The sequence below is a fragment of the Copidosoma floridanum genome, unplaced genomic scaffold (genome assembly GCF_036245765.1).
Source record: "Copidosoma floridanum isolate Cflo_tuat_1 unplaced genomic scaffold, Cflo_Japanese_pri ptg000021l, whole genome shotgun sequence".
In the NCBI taxonomy this organism is placed as follows: domain Eukaryota; kingdom Metazoa; phylum Arthropoda; class Insecta; order Hymenoptera; family Encyrtidae; genus Copidosoma; species Copidosoma floridanum.
The window spans coordinates 2872730-2892297 of record NW_028321898.1 but is presented as its reverse complement, the minus strand read 5'-3'; the positions used below and the strand labels follow the sequence as shown (position 1 = coordinate 2892297).

Sequence of the window (19568 nt, the reverse complement as noted above, 5' to 3'; positions counted from 1 at the left end):
AAACTTACGACATTGTTACAAGAACATTATAAATAAACCCGTTCTTACGGAGAAACTAGATTAAGGTGAAAATAGTAAATGTTTTTGTCTGACGTATAACTTCGAAATATATTACGTTGAATTTTTGATTTTGAAAAATTCATTTTAAAAATGTAACTAATATTTTTTTATGTGTACCAGAGCACATTTCTTTAATCACTTACAGTACTACTACTTCGTATGATTTTAGAAAGATAATCATTATTTGTTTTAAAAGCAGTTTTAATTTTCAAGTCACAACTAATCTTTTTTCCACATTTTTCAAATAACTATTAGGTTCGTAAACTAGTTTTTGCAGTAGCTTGAGATAATACTGCACGAGAATTAATTTTCTTTCTAATTTTTTAACTCTGTTAGCACGGTTATGGCTTAACTAGTGGTCTGGTTGAGAGCTTCGATAGCTTAGTGATTAGCGTGCTAACTTCCTAGCCGGATATACTTGAGTGGTGTGGGTTCGAATTCCGTCGAAAATTATTGAGATTTTTTCTTGGCATTTTCCAATGAAATGAGTACTTAAGATGCCAAAACACCATTTATTGGATTTTTAAAACAAAGAGACGATTTTTCTGGCAATGTCTCGACCACCAGATATTTCTTTCTATAAGAAAGCCAACAGTTGGTCAGCTTCATCGGATAAAGTCACCGTCGGTTATAAAAAGGTCGGTACAGCTAGTTGGATGGTTTATTGGAAAAACATCTTTCCATTAAACTTGGTAATAGCTAGGGAGTTCCTGAGACAATCACTGTGCCCTGTAAACAGTACCCAGTAGGATGGATGACCGAGTCGTCTGAGGGGAACTTTGCAAGGGGCCGATACGGAAGACTCGCATACTTGGGGAAATACGATAGTAATTACGGAATAAGAAACACGAAAAAGTAGAGATTAGTGACGTATAGGATACGTAAAAACCCTGCAAGGGTATACGTTGGAATCTAAATACAATATCATACAGTACAATAGTGGTTTAGTTGAGAAATAAAGTAAGTCAAGCAGAAAAAAGAGGTCACGAAAAATTAGAAAGGCTGGTAAAAGACAGGAAAGAGAAACAGTGGAGAAAAATGCACAAATAAGATAACAAAATGGTAGGTTGGAAGAGCTAGAGACATAATGGACAAGAGTAAGAAACTTGGAACTAATAACTTGAAAAGATAAAAAGGAACGATAAAAGAATAGTTTAATTTTTATGGTTTTCTTGTTTTTTCTCTCACTCCATTGTGTATCTTCAATAAATGAAACAATGAAAAAGCCATGCGTGAAGTGAACGTTTTTATTTAACAGATTGTCAAAAAAATTGTCATTTGACAATCTTCTACTAAAATAATTCAATTTTTAGTAAAAATTTTTGATTTAAAAATATTCAACAAAAGGTGAAAAAGTTTTTCTAGTTCAATATTGAGGTACGTGCTATGAGTATCATCAGGCTAAAAAAAGAAGGGATGTAAAATGCTAGTAAAATTTACGAGCAAAAAAAACAAGTTTATGACCAGAAAAAAAAATTGTATATATTGTATACATGTATGGAAAACGGCATGACATCAATAGAAAGGTTGATTCAAAAAAAGCTATAGAATAGTGCCTAAACAATAGTTTTAAGATATGATAAAAAAAAAATTTTCTTTTAACTGATCAGTGTTTTGTAAATACATTAACAGTTATAAAACAGAAAGTTCAAAAATTTTGTTTTCATACGAAATCATAGTGGAAGTTCAACACGGATTTAATTACGAAATTTGAATTTTTTGTTCTTCTACAGAAGTGTGACTTTATTTAAATAGATATTTTGTATTTAATGAGTATGGTTAAGTATAAATAGAGTTCTTTAAGGGTAGTCTGGAAATAGTTGAAGTATTCTACCTTATCGATAAGATTACTTTCATTATACAACTTTATAACAGTATACATTAAACATCTAGCTATCTTATAGAAAAAAGAAGAGTAGACACACATTTTTGACATTTTACAGAATAATCAAAGCCCACACTTTGCAAGATTGATTAAGCACTTAAGGCGAAAAGTAAAAAATCGGATGTTTAATGTCATTGCTTGAGTTCTAACGTCAATGAAGTTATGTAAGCTTTGTTTCAATTCCTTTCGACATCCTTCACAAAAAAAAATAAAAATTGTCCGATTTTTTCATTATTTAAACTCAAGAAGATTTTGATCAAGCTACCCCGTAGCCCACCAAATTACACCACCTAGCTCAAAAGCTTAATAGGGTGATTTTTTAAACCACTCTCATGGTTTGTAATCACTTATAACAGCATCACTTAATAATTATTAATAGTGGAAGGTTAGCGAACGGTGCTTGTAGGTGTGCATAACTCCACTAATATTTGTGTTTTACTCTCTCTCTCTCTCTCTCTCTCTCTCTCTCTCTCTCTCTCTCTTTCTCTCTTAACATAACTACTTAGTAGAATAACACTTATTAATTTATGTAAGCTTACGGGCTCATTAAAATTCCTTTTATATTCCGGCAGATCATAAGGATAGTAAGGATCTCGTACAGCTACTCCTTTAAATGGTAGTTTAGGGTAGTCTCCAATACCGTAATATTCATCTTCAGAGTGTAGTTTATATTCTTTTGGATGTAAATTATATTTTTTTGCAGCAGCATAACGTTCTTCAAGAGTTTGAGGCACTGATTCAGCCACATAATCTCTTATCCAGTCTGTAAAATAAATGATATTTTTAATGCAAACGTCAATTCACACAACCACGACATCCTTACATCTTTGAAAGACAAGTTAGAGTTTGGTAGAATTAAACGGAATACTTAAATAACTAAATTTAATTAACAAATTAGAATCAATGTCAAGCTTTGAGTACAAAACCTTCTCTATACTTTTTATTGAAAACCTAACTTTTACTTCAAAAGCCTTAGCTTTTAAACGCCAAGTGAATGTACGGTACAGTATGTGTTATCTTTTAAACGTTATTTATTTTCGAATATTATTAGATTTTCGTTGTTGTAGCCTTATATAAAAATCTTAACTATAAAATTCAAATTCTTATTTTGTATGTAAATGATAGGAGTTTTCATTAGTTGAGGAAAAAATTTTGCTAAACTACCTTCATAATCTTAAATTTATTAAGAATTGCATCAAGTAGTTATGAAATCATGTCCTCAATTTTTTTAGGCAAGAAATTAAAAAAATAATTGTACAGTTTTTTTAATTTTTTTACTTCTATTTATCTATTCCCTCAAAGCGGTTAAGTACTGGCTCACTGAGGACTGGGTACAAATGTTTGGCTTAGGCTAAGTACCAGTACAAATATCCGGTAAACATAGAGTATGGTGACCTAAGTAAGTGATACTATGCTGTACATGTATATTTATTTTTAGAAAGACATTGCAACGAATGTTTGACCTTAAAACATTCGAGTACAAGTAACACAAATAGATTTAAAGTTAGAGTTATTAATTAAATACTAAATTTGGTTCAATATAGTACACGAGAACGTAGTTTTAGTCACAGATGTTACAAAAGTAAAGCTCATAATAATACAAGAAGTAGAAACGTAGAATAAAGTATTTAAAATCCATAAAATGGTTTTAAGTAAGAACTGTAACAAATAACCAGTAGACATGACGCACAATGTAAGTAAATGCAAGTAAATCGTAAGAAATTCAAAAATATATAGAAGGAAAAATTAAATAATTAACACATTAATGTGTACATGTACAATAGAATGGTCGTTAATTTGTTTTTTTTTTTTTTTTTTAACCAGTAAGAGTAAGATTCAGTTTAAGGCACCCAAAAACTCAAGCGGAGGCCTTAACAGGATGATCAGATCTTTTTCTCTTGTGCCTTAGAGCACTCAAACTTTTTTTAGAATTTTCATGTTAAAATACGTTAAAACATTTAACTTTATTTAAAAGTTTTCAAAACTAATGAAATTTTTTTTAAACATATTTTCATGTGTTTTTGTAAGCTGAAACAAGTGATACTATTAGTTTTTACCTAAAATAATAACAAAAAAAGAAATGAGAAAAAATTGACATATAACTGAAAGTACGAGAAAAACAAACAAGCAAACATGACCTTATGTATAATAATAATACTAGAAACTACTTTTAATAATAAAGATGGTACTTCAATAAAATCCTTCAATTCAAGATGGTTTTTAGGTGCTTCAAAAAAATGAGTTAGTAATCCAAACTCAATGTAACTAGTTTTCCACGTAAGTGATTCCTTAATCAGTTTTCGAAAAAAGGATTCTGATGAATATCATAGAATTATAAGAAATTATATTGAAATATGACTATATTTCTTGTTCAAAACAATTAGATTATAAATAAAGTTTACTACATTTTTAACAATTTCAATAATATATTGAGGTTTTACAAAAAAATGAAAATTATCTAACTCTTTACTGTTTTGCGAGTCTTAAAGCTAACAACATATAAAACTTCTAGATTATAAACATGATCGCAGACATGCATGTCGCGTTTATCACAACTTAATTTTTTTACATATTAATTAGTGACGTAGGCATACACTAATATTAATGTAGAGAAAGGTCTAAAGCGGGTTAGTTAACGTTCAAAGCCTAGAAAATTCGGTACTTTAAGGATGATTATGATCAATTCTTTTTTTTTTATATAGGATACATATAATCCTGAAATAAATAAGCAATATTGGGTCATTGTCTATTAATTTCTGATCTGCTATCAAAATTAAAGAAACACTTCAAAAAATGCTTTGCCTGAGGGGGAAAAGTTGAAGCAGATTATCAATTCGGGCAAAGTGGTAGGTACTACAATAAAGAGAAATTTACTTTTTTTAATAATTTAATTGGTGATTCCAGTCCAATTTAAGGAGGTTCTAGCACCTTAGTATCGCCCCATAAGAAATATATCATTAAATAGTTCAGATTATGCTGACTCTTAGAATATCCTTTTTTATGTCTTTAATCGGACAAAATCTTGAAAAGATCGTGCTTGACGTTCACTCTTTTGACTAGAGTGCTTATGGTAGGTATACAAAGACTAATGATTTGCAACTCGAATCGAAAGTGTCAGGTACTATCAGTACCCTAGCCTATGGTTTTCTTTCAGCAGTGGTGCCGATTATCAAATTTTTTTGGGCTAATTAGAGCTTTAAGATGCAGGTTGGTATCCTTACTCACTGGAACCTCTTTAATACTTTTTAACAGCTCAAGAGACACGTACGTTAAAATATAGCGATGGTTAAATTAAAACGATTATTGAATCGATAACTCGAAAATTTGACACTAATGAACAATGTTTCGAAAATTTCTAAAGAGAAGGTCTTATTTGTAACATAAGTCGCTCTATTTCATATTTGTATTTACCAACCATCGAAAAAAATTTTTTTTTAAATAAGAAACAAATGATATCAGTGTGAATCGAATACCTTAGAGAATATATACATGGAGGAAGCATTGTATGCTCCGGCCGCGAGACGAGATGAGAGAGACAAAAGACAAATAGCAGTACAACCTTTCTTTCTCTTACACGCCTCTGATTGGTTGGCCCCCTTCCGTATATATAGGTATAGTCGTATCCACGAGTGGCGGTCGTGGGGGAACAGAGCAGATATATGTAACCTAAGCTCTGATGAAAAAGAACTTATACATTACCAGAGAATATAAAATATATCCTCTTTAAGTATAGAAGGCCAAAGCGGAATTCCGAGCAATACGCACTAAAACAATAATCTTCCATTACAACATAATTGAAACAACAAAATTTAAATAAAAATTTCCAATTTTAATTAAAGCCCTCATACCTGGTTAAACAGTTCATGTATGGCTAATGACTCAGTTGAAATGTTTGTCTTCGATAGCTGAGCGGTCAAGAATGCTTGATTAGCTTTTACGCTCTGGGCTTCGAATCTGACCTATGGTTTTTTTTTTTTTTTTCAGGTATACATTTTCATAATACTTGTTTTATTACGTTTCGTTTGTTTATAATTTTTATGTATTTTTATAAATAAATTTATTTTATTAGATTTCACACTTTAATAATAAGATTTTAAAAACTACTCTTGGCTAATGCCAGTAAAATACTAATGCAAAAATGTGTAAATACTTTTTATATATTATTATTATTACAAGTGTAAATATTATTTGTTTAATTATTTACTGCATTGATCGATACGGATTTATTGGGGTTCTAATATCTAATATGACCTTTATCCTGCATGTATCCTATCCTAATAAAAAATACTGCCACCTTCCCGTCGGTTTCCATTGAGTAATGCCAATTAAAAATAAATTATACGACGTATTGTAATAGTATAATATTGAATTTATGCTCGCATTAGTATTATGTTGGCATTAGCCAAGAGTAGTTTTTTCAATCTTATTATTTAAGTGTGAAATCTTATAAAATAAATTTATTTATAAAAATGCATAACAATTATAAACAAACGAAATGTAATAAAACAAGTATTATAAAAATGTATACTTGAAAAAAAAAAAAAAAAAGCGTAGGACAGGTTCGAAGCCCAGAGCGCAAAAGCTAATCAAGCATTCTTGACCGCTCAGCTATCGAAGACAAACATTCCAACTGAGTCATTAGCCATACATGAACTGTTTAACCAGGTATGAGGGCTTTAATTAAAATTGGAAATTTTTATTTAAATTTTGTTGTTTTAATTATGTTGTAATGGAAGATTATTGTTTTAGTGTGTATTGCTCGGAATTCCGCTTTGGCCTTCTATACTTAAAGAGGATATATTTTATATTCTCTGGTAATGTATAAGTTCTTTTTTATCAGAGCTTAGGTTACATATATCTGCTCTGTTCCCCCACGACCGCCACTCGTGGATACGACTATACCTATATATACGGAAGGGGGCCAACCAATCAGAGGCGTGTAAGAGAAAGAAAGGTTGTACTGCTATTTGTCTTTTGTCTCTCTCATCTCGTCTCGCGGCCGGAGCATACAATGCTTCCTCCATGTAAATATTCTCTTAATCGAATACCTACTGAACAATTCGCTTTGCTCGAGTACACACTTTTTAATTAAGTGATGATAACCTAAAAAAATTCAAAACAAAGTGCCAATATTTTCAGCTTGATTCAAACTATAATGAGTTCAAATCGATAGAAAATTATCAACGATACAATAAGTGTATCTGTTTTTGACTGATCACAAAATACATACCTCTAATTTTTTTTGCTTGGAGCAATCAATAACGGTGAGAGGTAAATTGGATAGGAATTGGATTTTGCATAACAGTGGGGCATGATCTTTACCATAATACGGATTCTGAAGATTAGTATACATATTATGCAAGAATGCTAACTGATTTTTGGCTATATCGAGATTAAAATAACCGTAGGGATAATATTGCAAATTTAAATGGAGTTGTACATTTTTTATGTTTTAATGATCAAATATACTAGCATTAACTCTTCTTTGATTCTTACGGTTCGTTTGGAAAGCTAAAATTACATAGCGTGGTTTTTCCAACTGATTGGACGTTTTTACTGCCAAACATGTTTTGATATTGTGGGTAAAATTGGATATTCATAGAGCTCCTAAATTGGGAAACTCATAGATATGAACTTATCTTTTTGTAAATAATTAAGCAGTTGGATTTAATGAGAATCTGACATCACTACATAGGGTGTATGCTATTCGAGTTCCAATATTTCTATCTTGAACTCTTACCAGTTTCGTACTGTGTTAGCGTCGCCATTAGCCACTTTCTGTGATTGCATGACTGCATTTAAATTAGTTCTTGATCTGGTGAGTATGAGATTATGTTTCACGTTAACAACGGTCATGTGATAGTCTTCAGCAACACCAAATATTACATTTAGAGTAATCAAGACATCAAAGCAGCCATTAATATTAGTTAGAGTTGTTTCATCCAAAATTCCAAGCTAACTAGCATTTTTAGTCATTAAATCCTGATCAGGACGAAGTGTGAGCCAACTTTTTATAAGGGTCGTCAAACCCACATTATTACATATATCTGTCTCTATAGCATTCATCTCATATCTGATTCCTTCGAATAAATGGCAGATGGCGTTGTTCACCAATTAAGTACTTGCTGTTGCCGTATTGCCATCTGATTTTACTAACCTTTTAGTGTTGAATTGATGTACGGATTTCATCACTATTATTATACAATGCAGGTCCGTATGGTTGATCAGTATGTATCTCATAGTATGCAATGGACTCAATAAATGTGACAGGTGACTGAATGCTTAGAATCTTCTCGATGCTTAATGCAACAAAATAAGAATATATAAGTTAATTTCCACCAGGGCCTTTTATTTCTAATCCTAGATTTGTTAGAAATTGAATGTTTGGATGCGTTATCTTTTGACGTTTCGGCTGTTTTCTTCGTTGACGTGTTGACAGTTCTGATGCTTGTTGTCGACTGATCGAAAGTGTGCATGTCTAGCTGCTCATATACCTTTTATAATTGTATACGATTTCCATTATTGTAAGGGTTTTATGTGCAATCTTATCGATATGACTTTTCCACGGAAATTGATTAATTCTCCATCCTGGTCAACTATATATTATCGGTAAATAAATTATTTGTGAAGTTACTTCAATAATTTTGTATCCTGGCGGGACGGCTGGGATAAATTTGTGAATTGTACGAATCTTTTTTCCGTTTACATAGGCTCCAGTGGTGAAATTGCACTCAACTTGTAATGCGTTTACATTGAGAAAAGCCACAGATAAGTCGGAGTTATGGGTGATGTTATCTTTTAAAACTTGTTCAGTGAAACCCAAGACAGCCTATAGAATCTTTTGATCTGAAATTAATTGTATGGCTATAGATAATTACACTATAAAGAGAGTTATTATTGAATTTGATATCAATAGTTATATCGTAAGGCTGTAATACTTCCACTAAAAATGACTCCATATTTCAAATTTTATAGCTACCTGTTGGAAAAACGCCCACTTGATCACCTATGTAAAATTTATTATTACATTTATCAGTATTTGGATTCGAATTAAATGTAAGGAGTTCCAATAAGCCAAGAACGTAGTTACGATTCGGGAATAATTCGATAGGTGGAAAATACTGCGCTTCTAATCCAGAAGAAGTACGAGACATACTAAGTGTCAACGTGTCTTCCATGACTGTTAAAGAGCAAATGAGTAATTACTGATTATGACACTTCCTTATATACTTTTTGACAATCTCCTCTATGAAAAATAGCAAGCACCAATGACCACAGCTTAAAGAATTGAAGTTCTAATATTTTTGATATTTATACTTAACCTTGTCAACTCCCAAGTACAGCATTAAATCTAAAGGTGGCTGCAGATTGCCAAAGCTGTCAAAGTATATAACAATATAACATTATCACTACATTTTTGATACGCCACTCAATGAGTTTTAGGTCCATCCTTATTGCCAAAATTTAAAATAGCAATTTCACGGTATCGTGGCCTATTCAAAGTTAAGTCGTTTCGTATACATACCCCACGAAAATTTGGACTTTTCAGTTTTTTAGCATATTTAAGTAAATCAACGTTGGTGAAAGCTTGATCAAGAATTCTTATTTCAGTGATTTTTAAAGATATATTTCTATGGGCGCGTTCTGCCTTACAGAAGAAATCAACGATTTTAGATTCGTGGCCTTGTGAAAAAGTGTGATGGAAGTGGGTTTTGCTTGATTCTCCTCCTTCTTCGCCTCATTCTCCGTGACGTACTTCTAGTCCCCTTTGTAGCACATAACGCCAGCACACCACATATTTTAAATTTTATTAATTTTATTTCTAATACATTTTTGATGCTTTAATAACATCTGTCAAAAAAACGTTTGTGTGGCAAACGTCTTGAAGGAACATTTACTGGCATGTACTACAATGTTATTGAAAAACATTTTAAATATGTAATAAAAGTGAGCGTGACGTTACAGTCGTAATCAGCGTAGGCAGTGTGAAGTTAGTTATAAACTATTAGAAGATTCGACAAAAGTGCACAGTCTTGTACTCGCCAGCTTCCATATTTTTTATATTGTATTGTGCCATAATGTATTGTTTATAATTGTTCAGTTATTAAATATTAAAATATTTGTTGAAACCACACCAAATTAACGTAGGCATACCCATTCCAACGATAATTATACCACCTTTGTACACAGTATTGTTTCATGGAAAACAGCATGATGTGCAAGAGCTTTCTACTGCACGGGGAGATATAAAAATATGAATTTTTTTATCTCTGTCAGTCATATGCACTAGTACCGAGGCACTTTGTGAGAGATAACGTTAATCTTCTAGATCTATTTTGCCAAGATAAACGTAATTTAATGCACGTGAACGATGATCACGTTAATTCTGAGTCAGTTTAAAGATATATGCTTAAGCTCTTGAAATGATGATAAATATGGTTTTGTTGTTATCGACAAGAATAGGCAGATGAACAACTGCAGATATCGTAAAGGTTTCGACCTTTTTGCTATAAATATAGGACGTATATATGGCTAACTAATCAGTCTACTCTCAGACGTCAAAGCGTCATTATGCATGAGAAAGAAAAAGACGTTCTTCATCGGCTGGTAAAGACAAGAGAAGTTGTCAAAAAGAAATATAGATTATTAAAATTTGGAAATGATAAGGTAAAAAGAGTACTTAGTGAGGCTCTTGAACCAATCACCGATTCTTTACAACAAATCGTGACGCAAACAAAGAAATGGAATAAAAGGAGTCATTCCGTAATTGATAATTATTTCAATACTCCTACATCAAAGCTGCCTATCAAACGAATAAAAAAGTTAAAAAAATGCAGCGATGATAAAGATACGATGTTTATATCTGCTGTCAGTCAAAGTGACAATAATGATAATTTCAACGATGATAATGATGCTCTCAATGATGATAATGATCACACTTCCATCACACTTTTTCACAAGGCCACGAATTGGTTCAAGAGCCTCACTAAGTACTCTTTCTACCTTATCATTTCCAAATTTTAATAATCTATATTTCTTTTTGACAACTTCTCTTGTCTTTACCAGCCGATGAAGAACGTCTTTTTCTTTCTCATGCATAATGACGCTTTGACGTCTGAGAGTAGACTGATTAGTTAGCCATATATACGTCCTATATTTATAGCAAAAAGGTCGAAACCTTTACGATATCTGCAGTTGTTCATCTGCCTATTCTTGTCGATAACAACAAAACCATATTTATCATCATTTCAAGAGCTTAAGCATATATCTTTAAACTGACTCAGAATTAACGTGATCATCGTTCACGTGCATTAAATTACGTTTATCTTGGCAAAATAGATCTAGAAGATTAACGTTATCTCTCACAAAGTGCCTCGGTACTAGTGCATATGACTGACAGAGATAAAAAAATTCATATTTTTATATCTCCCCGTGCAGTAGAAAGCTCTTGCACATCATGCTGTTTTCCATGAAACAATACTGTGTACAAAGGTGGTATAATTATCGTTGGAATGGGTATGCCTACGTTAATTTGGTGTGGTTTCAACAAATATTTTAATATTTAATAACTGAACAATTATAAACAATACATTATGGCACAATACAATATAAAAAATATGGAAGCTGGCGAGTACAAGACTGTGCACTTTTGTCGAATCTTCTAATAGTTTATAACTAACTTCACACTGCCTACGCTGATTACGACTGTAACGTCACGCTCACTTTTATTACATATTTAAAATGTTTTTCAATAACATTGTAGTACATGCCAGTAAATGTTCCTTCAAGACGTTTGCCACACAAACGTTTTTTTGACAGATGTTATTAAAGCATCAAAAATGTATTAGAAATAAAATTAATAAAATTTAAAATATGTGGTGTGCTGGCGTTATGTGCTACAAAGGGGACTAGAAGTACGTCACGGAGAATGAGGCGAAGAAGGAGGAGAATCAAGCAAAACCCACTTCCATCACACTTTTTCACAAGGCCACGAATCTAAAATCGTTGATTTCTTCTGTAAGGCAGAACGCGCCCATAGAAATATATCTTTAAAAATCACTGAAATAAGAATTCTTGATCAAGCTTTCACCAACGTTGATTTACTTAAATATGCTAAAAAACTGAAAAGTCCAAATTTTCGTGGGGTATGTATACGAAACGACTTAACTTTGAATAGGCCACGATACCGTGAAATTGCTATTTTAAATTTTGGCAATAAGGATGGACCTAAAACTCATTGAGTGGCGTATCAAAAATGTAGTGATAATGTTATATTGTTATATACTTTGACAGCTTTGGCAATCTGCAGCCACCTTTAGATTTAATGCTGTACTTGGGAGTTGACAAGGTTAAGTATAAATATCAAAAATATTAGAACTTCAATTCTTTAAGCTGTGGTCATTGGTGCTTGCTATTTTTCATAGAGGAGATTGTCAAAAAGTATATAAGGAAGTGTCATAATCAGTAATTACTCATTTGCTCTTTAACAGTCATGGAAGACACGTTGACACTTAGTATGTCTCGTACTTCTTCTGGATTAGAAGCGCAGTATTTTCCACCTATCGAATTATTCCCGAATCGTAACTACGTTCTTGGCTTATTGGAACTCCTTACATTTAATTCGAATCCAAATACTGATAAATGTAATAATAAATTTTACATAGGTGATCAAGTGGGCGTTTTTCCAACAGGTAGCTATAAAATTTGAAATATGGAGTCATTTTTAGTGGAAGTATTACAGCCTTACGATATAACTATTGATATCAAATTCAATAATAACTCTCTTTATAGTGTAATTATCTATAGCCATACAATTAATTTCAGATCAAAAGATTCTATAGGCTGTCTTGGGTTTCACTGAACAAGTTTTAAAAGATAACATCACCCATAACTCCGACTTATCTGTGGCTTTTCTCAATGTAAACGCATTACAAGTTGAGTGCAATTTCACCACTGGAGCCTATGTAAACGGAAAAAAGATTCGTACAATTCACAAATTTATCCCAGCCGTCCCGCCAGGATACAAAATTATTGAAGTAACTTCACAAATAATTTATTTACCGATAATATATAGTTGACCAGGATGGAGAATTAATCAATTTCCGTGGAAAAGTCATATCGATAAGATTGCACATAAAACCCTTACAATAATGGAAATCGTATACAATTATAAAAGGTATATGAGCAGCTAGACATGCACACTTTCGATCAGTCGACAACAAGCATCAGAACTGTCAACACGTCAACGAAGAAAACAGCCGAAACGTCAAAAGATAACGCATCCAAACATTCAATTTCTAACAAATCTAGGATTAGAAATAAAAGGCCCTGGTGGAAATTAACTTATATATTCTTATTTTGTTGCATTAAGCATCGAGAAGATTCTAAGCATTCAGTCACCTGTCACATTTATTGAGTCCATTGCATACTATGAGATACATACTGATCAACCATACGGACCTGCATTGTATAATAATAGTGATGAAATCCGTACATCAATTCAACACTAAAAGGTTAGTAAAATCAGATGGCAATACGGCAACAGCAAGTACTTAATTGGTGAACAACGCCATCTGCCATTTATTCGAAGGAATCAGATATGAGATGAATGCTATAGAGACAGATATATGTAATAATGTGGGTTTGACGACCCTTATAAAAAGTTGGCTCACACTTCGTCCTGATCAGGATTTAATGACTAAAAATGCTAGTTAGCTTGGAATTTTGGATGAAACAACTCTAACTAATATTAATGGCTGCTTTGATGTCTTGATTACTCTAAATGTAATATTTGGTGTTGCTGAAGACTATCACATGACCGTTGTTAACGTGAAACATAATCTCATACTCACCAGATCAAGAACTAATTTAAATGCAGTCATGCAATCACAGAAAGTGGCTAATGGCGACGCTAACACAGTACGAAACTGGTAAGAGTTCAAGATAGAAATATTGGAACTCGAATAGCATACACCCTATGTAGTGATGTCAGATTCTCATTAAATCCAACTGCTTAATTATTTACAAAAAGATAAGTTCATATCTATGAGTTTCCCAATTTAGGAGCTCTATGAATATCCAATTTTACCCACAATATCAAAACATGTTTGGCAGTAAAAACGTCCAATCAGTTGGAAAAACCACGCTATGTAATTTTAGCTTTCCAAACGAACCGTAAGAATCAAAGAAGAGTTAATGCTAGTATATTTGATCATTAAAACATAAAAAATGTACAACTCCATTTAAATTTGCAATATTATCCCTACGGTTATTTTAATCTCGATATAGCCAAAAATCAGTTAGCATTCTTGCATAATATGTATACTAATCTTCAGAATCCGTATTATGGTAAAGATCATGCCTTACTGTTATGCAAAATCCAATTCCTATCCAATTTACCTCTCACCGTTATTGATTGCTCCAAGCAAAATGAGCCGCTGAAAAATTTTCGAGATGATGTATGTTTGGACCCATACCACTACTTTACACGAGTTTCTTAAAATGTCGGCTCATCGGATTGTATTAAACAATGCTATCGTGAAGAATTGAGCAACAGTCTGATGTTTTGGCGGGAAAATTATCGTGGGATTCAAAGAAACTCGTGTAAAGTAGTGGTATGGGTAGATGATAGTAGTAGGGGTTAAACTATTAAGGCTCGTGCCCAGCTCTCTCAACATCATTCGTCTGTTAACCGTTATGGAGAAAGGTCACAGCAGTAGTAGCAGCTGGAGCAGAGGAGAAGAAAAGAACAAGCGAAGACAGGAAGGGTGGGGAACATGTAAGAAAAGACGTGAGGAGAGGGAGTCGGCTCAAAAAAAATATGAAGATATAGCTAAATATAAAAGTAATATAAATGGGTTATTTTTAAAAAGTTATTCATAAATCACACAAGCTGACCATTATAGGACAAAGTCAGAGTGCGGAAAAGAAAGAGTACGATGGAAAATACAAAGAGTTTAAAAAGTTTATGGACAGACATATGAAGTAGACTGAACAGAAGAAAAAGAAAGTCATGAAAAATAGTAATCCATTAGGAAGGAGAGCATCAAGTATCAAAAAAGGTTCTAAGCACTTGAGGCTAATGTATTATATAGTTGATATGCAAGGTTTTACACAGCCTGTCGACAATTTAGTTCTTAAGGAGTTAGCTATACTACCACTTTATTCTGATGGTGAACCTATAGTATTTCGCTTTAAAGAGCCGTTTTCATGGCAACGACTCTTAAACAAATATAGAGAAAACTTATGATTGGAACGCTGTTTCCATACTACACCGTGAAAGTCGGAAAATTTTCCGTACAATACTATAGGAAAAATTCTTCGAAAATACCTGCACAATGCTAAAAAGTGCATGTATTTGGCTTATTGAGTAAATAATCGTTAAAAAGATTCAAATTCAATCTTCATGATATTACTGATTTGGGCTGTTCTCTAACTGATAATATAAAACTAGCCACTGTGTGCCCACATCACAATGGGGCGTACAAGGGCAACTGTGCACATCATAACGTTAGACTGTACAAAAAGTTTTGCCTAGATTTGCCTGAGTCCATAGAATGAATGTGAACATTGCATTTAGTGTTAAATACTTTTTGAAGTCATTTTTTTACTGTACGAACACTATCTAGCAGACAATAAGTGGACTAAATCGATTGTCCCAACTTTTTTTTTTTTTTTTTTTCAACGCTTTGTTTAAGAGGTAAGATTTAATGGTTGCACCTCACAGATAAAAATGTTTGGTTGGGGCTCTTATCGAACGTGCAGCTAAATTAACATAATGAACATTAAACATTTCGTTAAACCACCTTTTGCGTATAAACAGTAGTAAAGGCATATTGAAATTATTTTTAAGACGTCTTTACATTAATGTTAAGACATTTTATAGTTACTTTTAAGGCAATATCAGATAATGCTAAAGTCGTGTTTCAGTCATCTTTAAGGCATTTTGTGTAACACTCACTGTCGATATGACATCTTCTAGAAATACAAGTGAAAGTACATACTAACTGTTCGGTAACGTACCTGACTATCACCTTCGAGACCGAGATTTAAATCTGATTAAAAATTTCCATTTCACTGGGGGCTCTAGCTCTGCACGCTTCGCCCAACAACCCCCCTATAAACTAACAGTTTTACTTTTAATTTTTAATAAAAACTAGAGTAAACAGGCACTTGAAAACGTATTTTTGTTAATTTAAGTGACTACTTATTGTTTGTTTTAAGATAAATGTTTTAAATCTTCTGCTAAATTTATCATGTGATCAGCTAATAGCCAACCCCATTAGTGGCTTTACTTTAAGGCCATTAAAACTTCAAGAGAGGAAATTTATAACCACAAAGATTGACTGCCCCGATGATCAGAGCTGCCGTGTATCCTCCTATGTCTAAGGTAGAAGTGTATGTGCGCATGAGCATATAAGTAAGAAAGATGAGAATCACCAAAACCTCTATGTAAGGAGGCTGCAAGCCGCAGAAAACTCATTCTTTAATGAGCTGTCAAACTGGAAGGGTCTCCTGACGGAAGAGCAGCGTGAAAAAGCCATGGGGATCATCCTCTGTGCATGCGTAAGGAAGCTTGGTGTCTCTGCTGCTGCTGCCGAAGAGCTCCCAACTCACTTCAAGCGAAGAATGACTGCTCTGATGCTCAGCACTGCTTTTTATCCTCATGGGAGTAATGTAGGCATGCGCATGTAGGTAAGAAAGGTGAGAATTATGCAGTCACAGTTTATACAGTTGCGACACTCAATGCAAAAGTAGCGTATACCAGAATTACCGGACGCCATGTTGTTGGTAGGATAACTGGGTCACATTCCGGGAACTTTTAAAACACCATTAAATTTTGAGTCGCTTCAAAATACTTATTACAGAAAATCTATATAAAGCTTTTATATTCTTGTAACCAACAATTCAAATAATTCGCAACAAAAGCTCACTTTCTTTTCAATACCACAATGTTAACAATCAAAACATTTAAATGTTTGTATTGCGCGCATGGCAGCCATGTTCTTGGTAAGATTTAACTATATATGGGTGATTCTGCGGTAACTTGCTTGGATCGACTTGAAAATTTTTTAAAAAAGAAGTTGGTTTAAAAAATTTTTTTTACAGTATTCCTACTCTACAAGACATCAGTAACAAATATCTTGAGCGATCCAACTGTAAAATTTGCTGGTCAAAAGTTATACAAAATTTTATAAAAATCAGTTTTCATCGATTTTTGAAAAATTGTATCACTTTCTAGCACAAGTAGCTAAGCTCCTTCAATAGTTCGAGTGTTCTTACTAGGCTGAAACAAAACCTGGGATCAAGACCTATTGATTAAAAAAAAATTATGTTAGATTTTGTCCCTCCATTCAAAAGTTACAGCTGTTTCAATTAGAGCGTAAATATCGCTCATTATGTGATTTTGGCTTAAATTCAGTATTTTTCATAAAATCACTACAACTTTTCATTCGGGGCATAAAATTAGATAAGACTACGTTTTTGCTTTTATGTAAGCTCAGATAAAGCCACCGAATGGAGTGCACCACTTGGCTTCCAAACGTTGGAAGCAGCACCATCGTTTTTCGTTTATATAGCGAAAAAGGGCCTATTCTACAAAACCCCGAGAAATATGTCTCGTCTATTGTGATGAAAACAAAGTTTGGCTGGGATTGACTACTCTCAAATGAAAAAAAATGGTAGTTTGAGGTGAGGTATGGTCAGAATGGAAAAGTTCAGAATGGAATTTTAAAAATTTGTAGTGCTCGTAAGGCTCATACACGTATTACAATGACTAGTCCACCCACAATTTATTTACTAGCCTCGAATGCAATAAGAAACTGTAGTTTGCGTACACGTAACACGCACACCAAGTGGTTATTCCATGGGGGTCGGAACGGAATGAAATGTTTGTACGCGCGAATTACACAAAAAGAAGATCTTGGCTATTCGAGACGTAACAACTTCAGGTACTACTGTCATAAATATTTATTCATTTTATTTCTATACTTTGAAAAGTGACCATTGATTAGCAATGAACAGCGGAGCTGCTGTGCGACAACAGCACCTACGTGCTGTTTGCTGCTACTGTGCAGTATTGTGCGCAGAAAATAGTGGAGGTATTCGAGTGCCCCGGTGAGAGGTAGTAAGGACTTCTGCTGCGCAAAAACGTGCGCAGTAAAAAGAGTGGTAGTATGGTAATGGGAATCAACGCAGAAGCACTCTTATCGCCGTAGCATTGCGACCACAAGGCCGAAAAATCCTATTAGAAGCCCCACTGAATTAGAATCTTTACTGGATTAAAATCCTTACAGTTGAACGACCTTCATCAATTTTAATTTTAAGGAGAATAATTTAATTATGAACTTAACAAATATGTTTGAATAGAATTTTCTGAGCGATTTGCCTTGTCTCACTTTTAAGTATGTGAAGTTCTACAGAATAGTAACGTTTTACAAGTTGACTATGTAACAAATTGAAACAATGAGATGGATTGTCTCAGTTTCTGTAACTCTTTTGGATGATGTCGTCTACGTTTGGAGAGGGACAGAAAGAACGTTTAAGAGGTTTCTTGATAACATAAATACACTGGTAGCCAGTATTAATTTTACGATTGAAATAGAAAAAAATAATAGTTTGAACTTTCTAGACTTGTGTCTATTCCTGATCATCAAATAATAAGCTGTAAAAAATAAAAAAATAAAATGATTATGCTGAACAGTAACATGCCTTCTTTACGCCATAAATTAGTTTTTGGCCTTAAAGGGTCGTTGATTTGAACGTTCTCACTTTATAATAAATAAAAAAGGCCATTTGTTAAAACTGTAAAGATTTAAAACTGACAAAAATATATAATGAAAAAACTGTTTTTTCCATTTTTACAATTTTGTTTCCAAATCAACAAAGTCCTGGAGCGTTATCTCTCTATTTTTTATCGCCACAATGAATACGAACACATAGTATTCTACCTATTTAAAAATCCTGAAGATTTAAGTGATAACTGTAAGGGTTATAATGAAAAGCTAATCTCTTACGTAATAGATTATTTACTTGTCAATTTTGACGCTCTGTAAGAGCATTCAAACAGCAACGATACAAGCTGCTGTTTGAATCTCGATTAATGTTCTGCGTCAGTTTTTTGAGGCCTAAAATTGATAAAAATTTACTAAAAACCATCTAGGATGTGTCAAGAATTAGTATGCAAGATTTTAACAAAATTAGTTGAGTAGCTTCTGCAGTTACCGATTACAACAGTTTTTGAGACTTTGCTATACATCTGAGTAAGATAAGAGGTTTTCCCACACCATATTATATGCTTAAGAACAATCATAATTTCATAAGATGTGTTATCGCTTAACATCGACTATGAGCTAATGTGCGTGCGTGTCACTCGTTAATGAAGCTTGCTACGAACTTTAACTTATGAAAGAAACTCTACAAAATTTATTGCAGGAGTGGCTCAGTCGATGTAAAGTAACATTGAAAACATAACCTTTCGCCCTTTAGCGGTAAAACGTTTGAACTCGCTTTCGGAGCTGTTTTGCCGTTAATTTTGATAATTAACATAAAAACATTTTTATTGAAGTTATCGTTAATTTTAATAGCTTATGACACAGAAGTTGTAACTGAACGTCTTTCAAAA

General features: G+C 33.1%; 1 protein-coding gene across 1 annotated transcript in view; it reads right to left on the bottom strand.

Annotated features, from left to right (window-relative positions):
- ND-ASHI (NADH:ubiquinone oxidoreductase subunit ASHI) overlaps window positions 1-19568 on the bottom strand; it is a 144247-nt gene that overhangs the window by 77687 nt on the left and 46992 nt on the right. The window contains exon 2 of the mRNA XM_014356495.2: window positions 2485-2708. Coding sequence (XP_014211981.2) covers window positions 2485-2708 — 224 coding nt within the window. The remainder of the gene's footprint in view (window positions 1-2484; window positions 2709-19568) is intronic.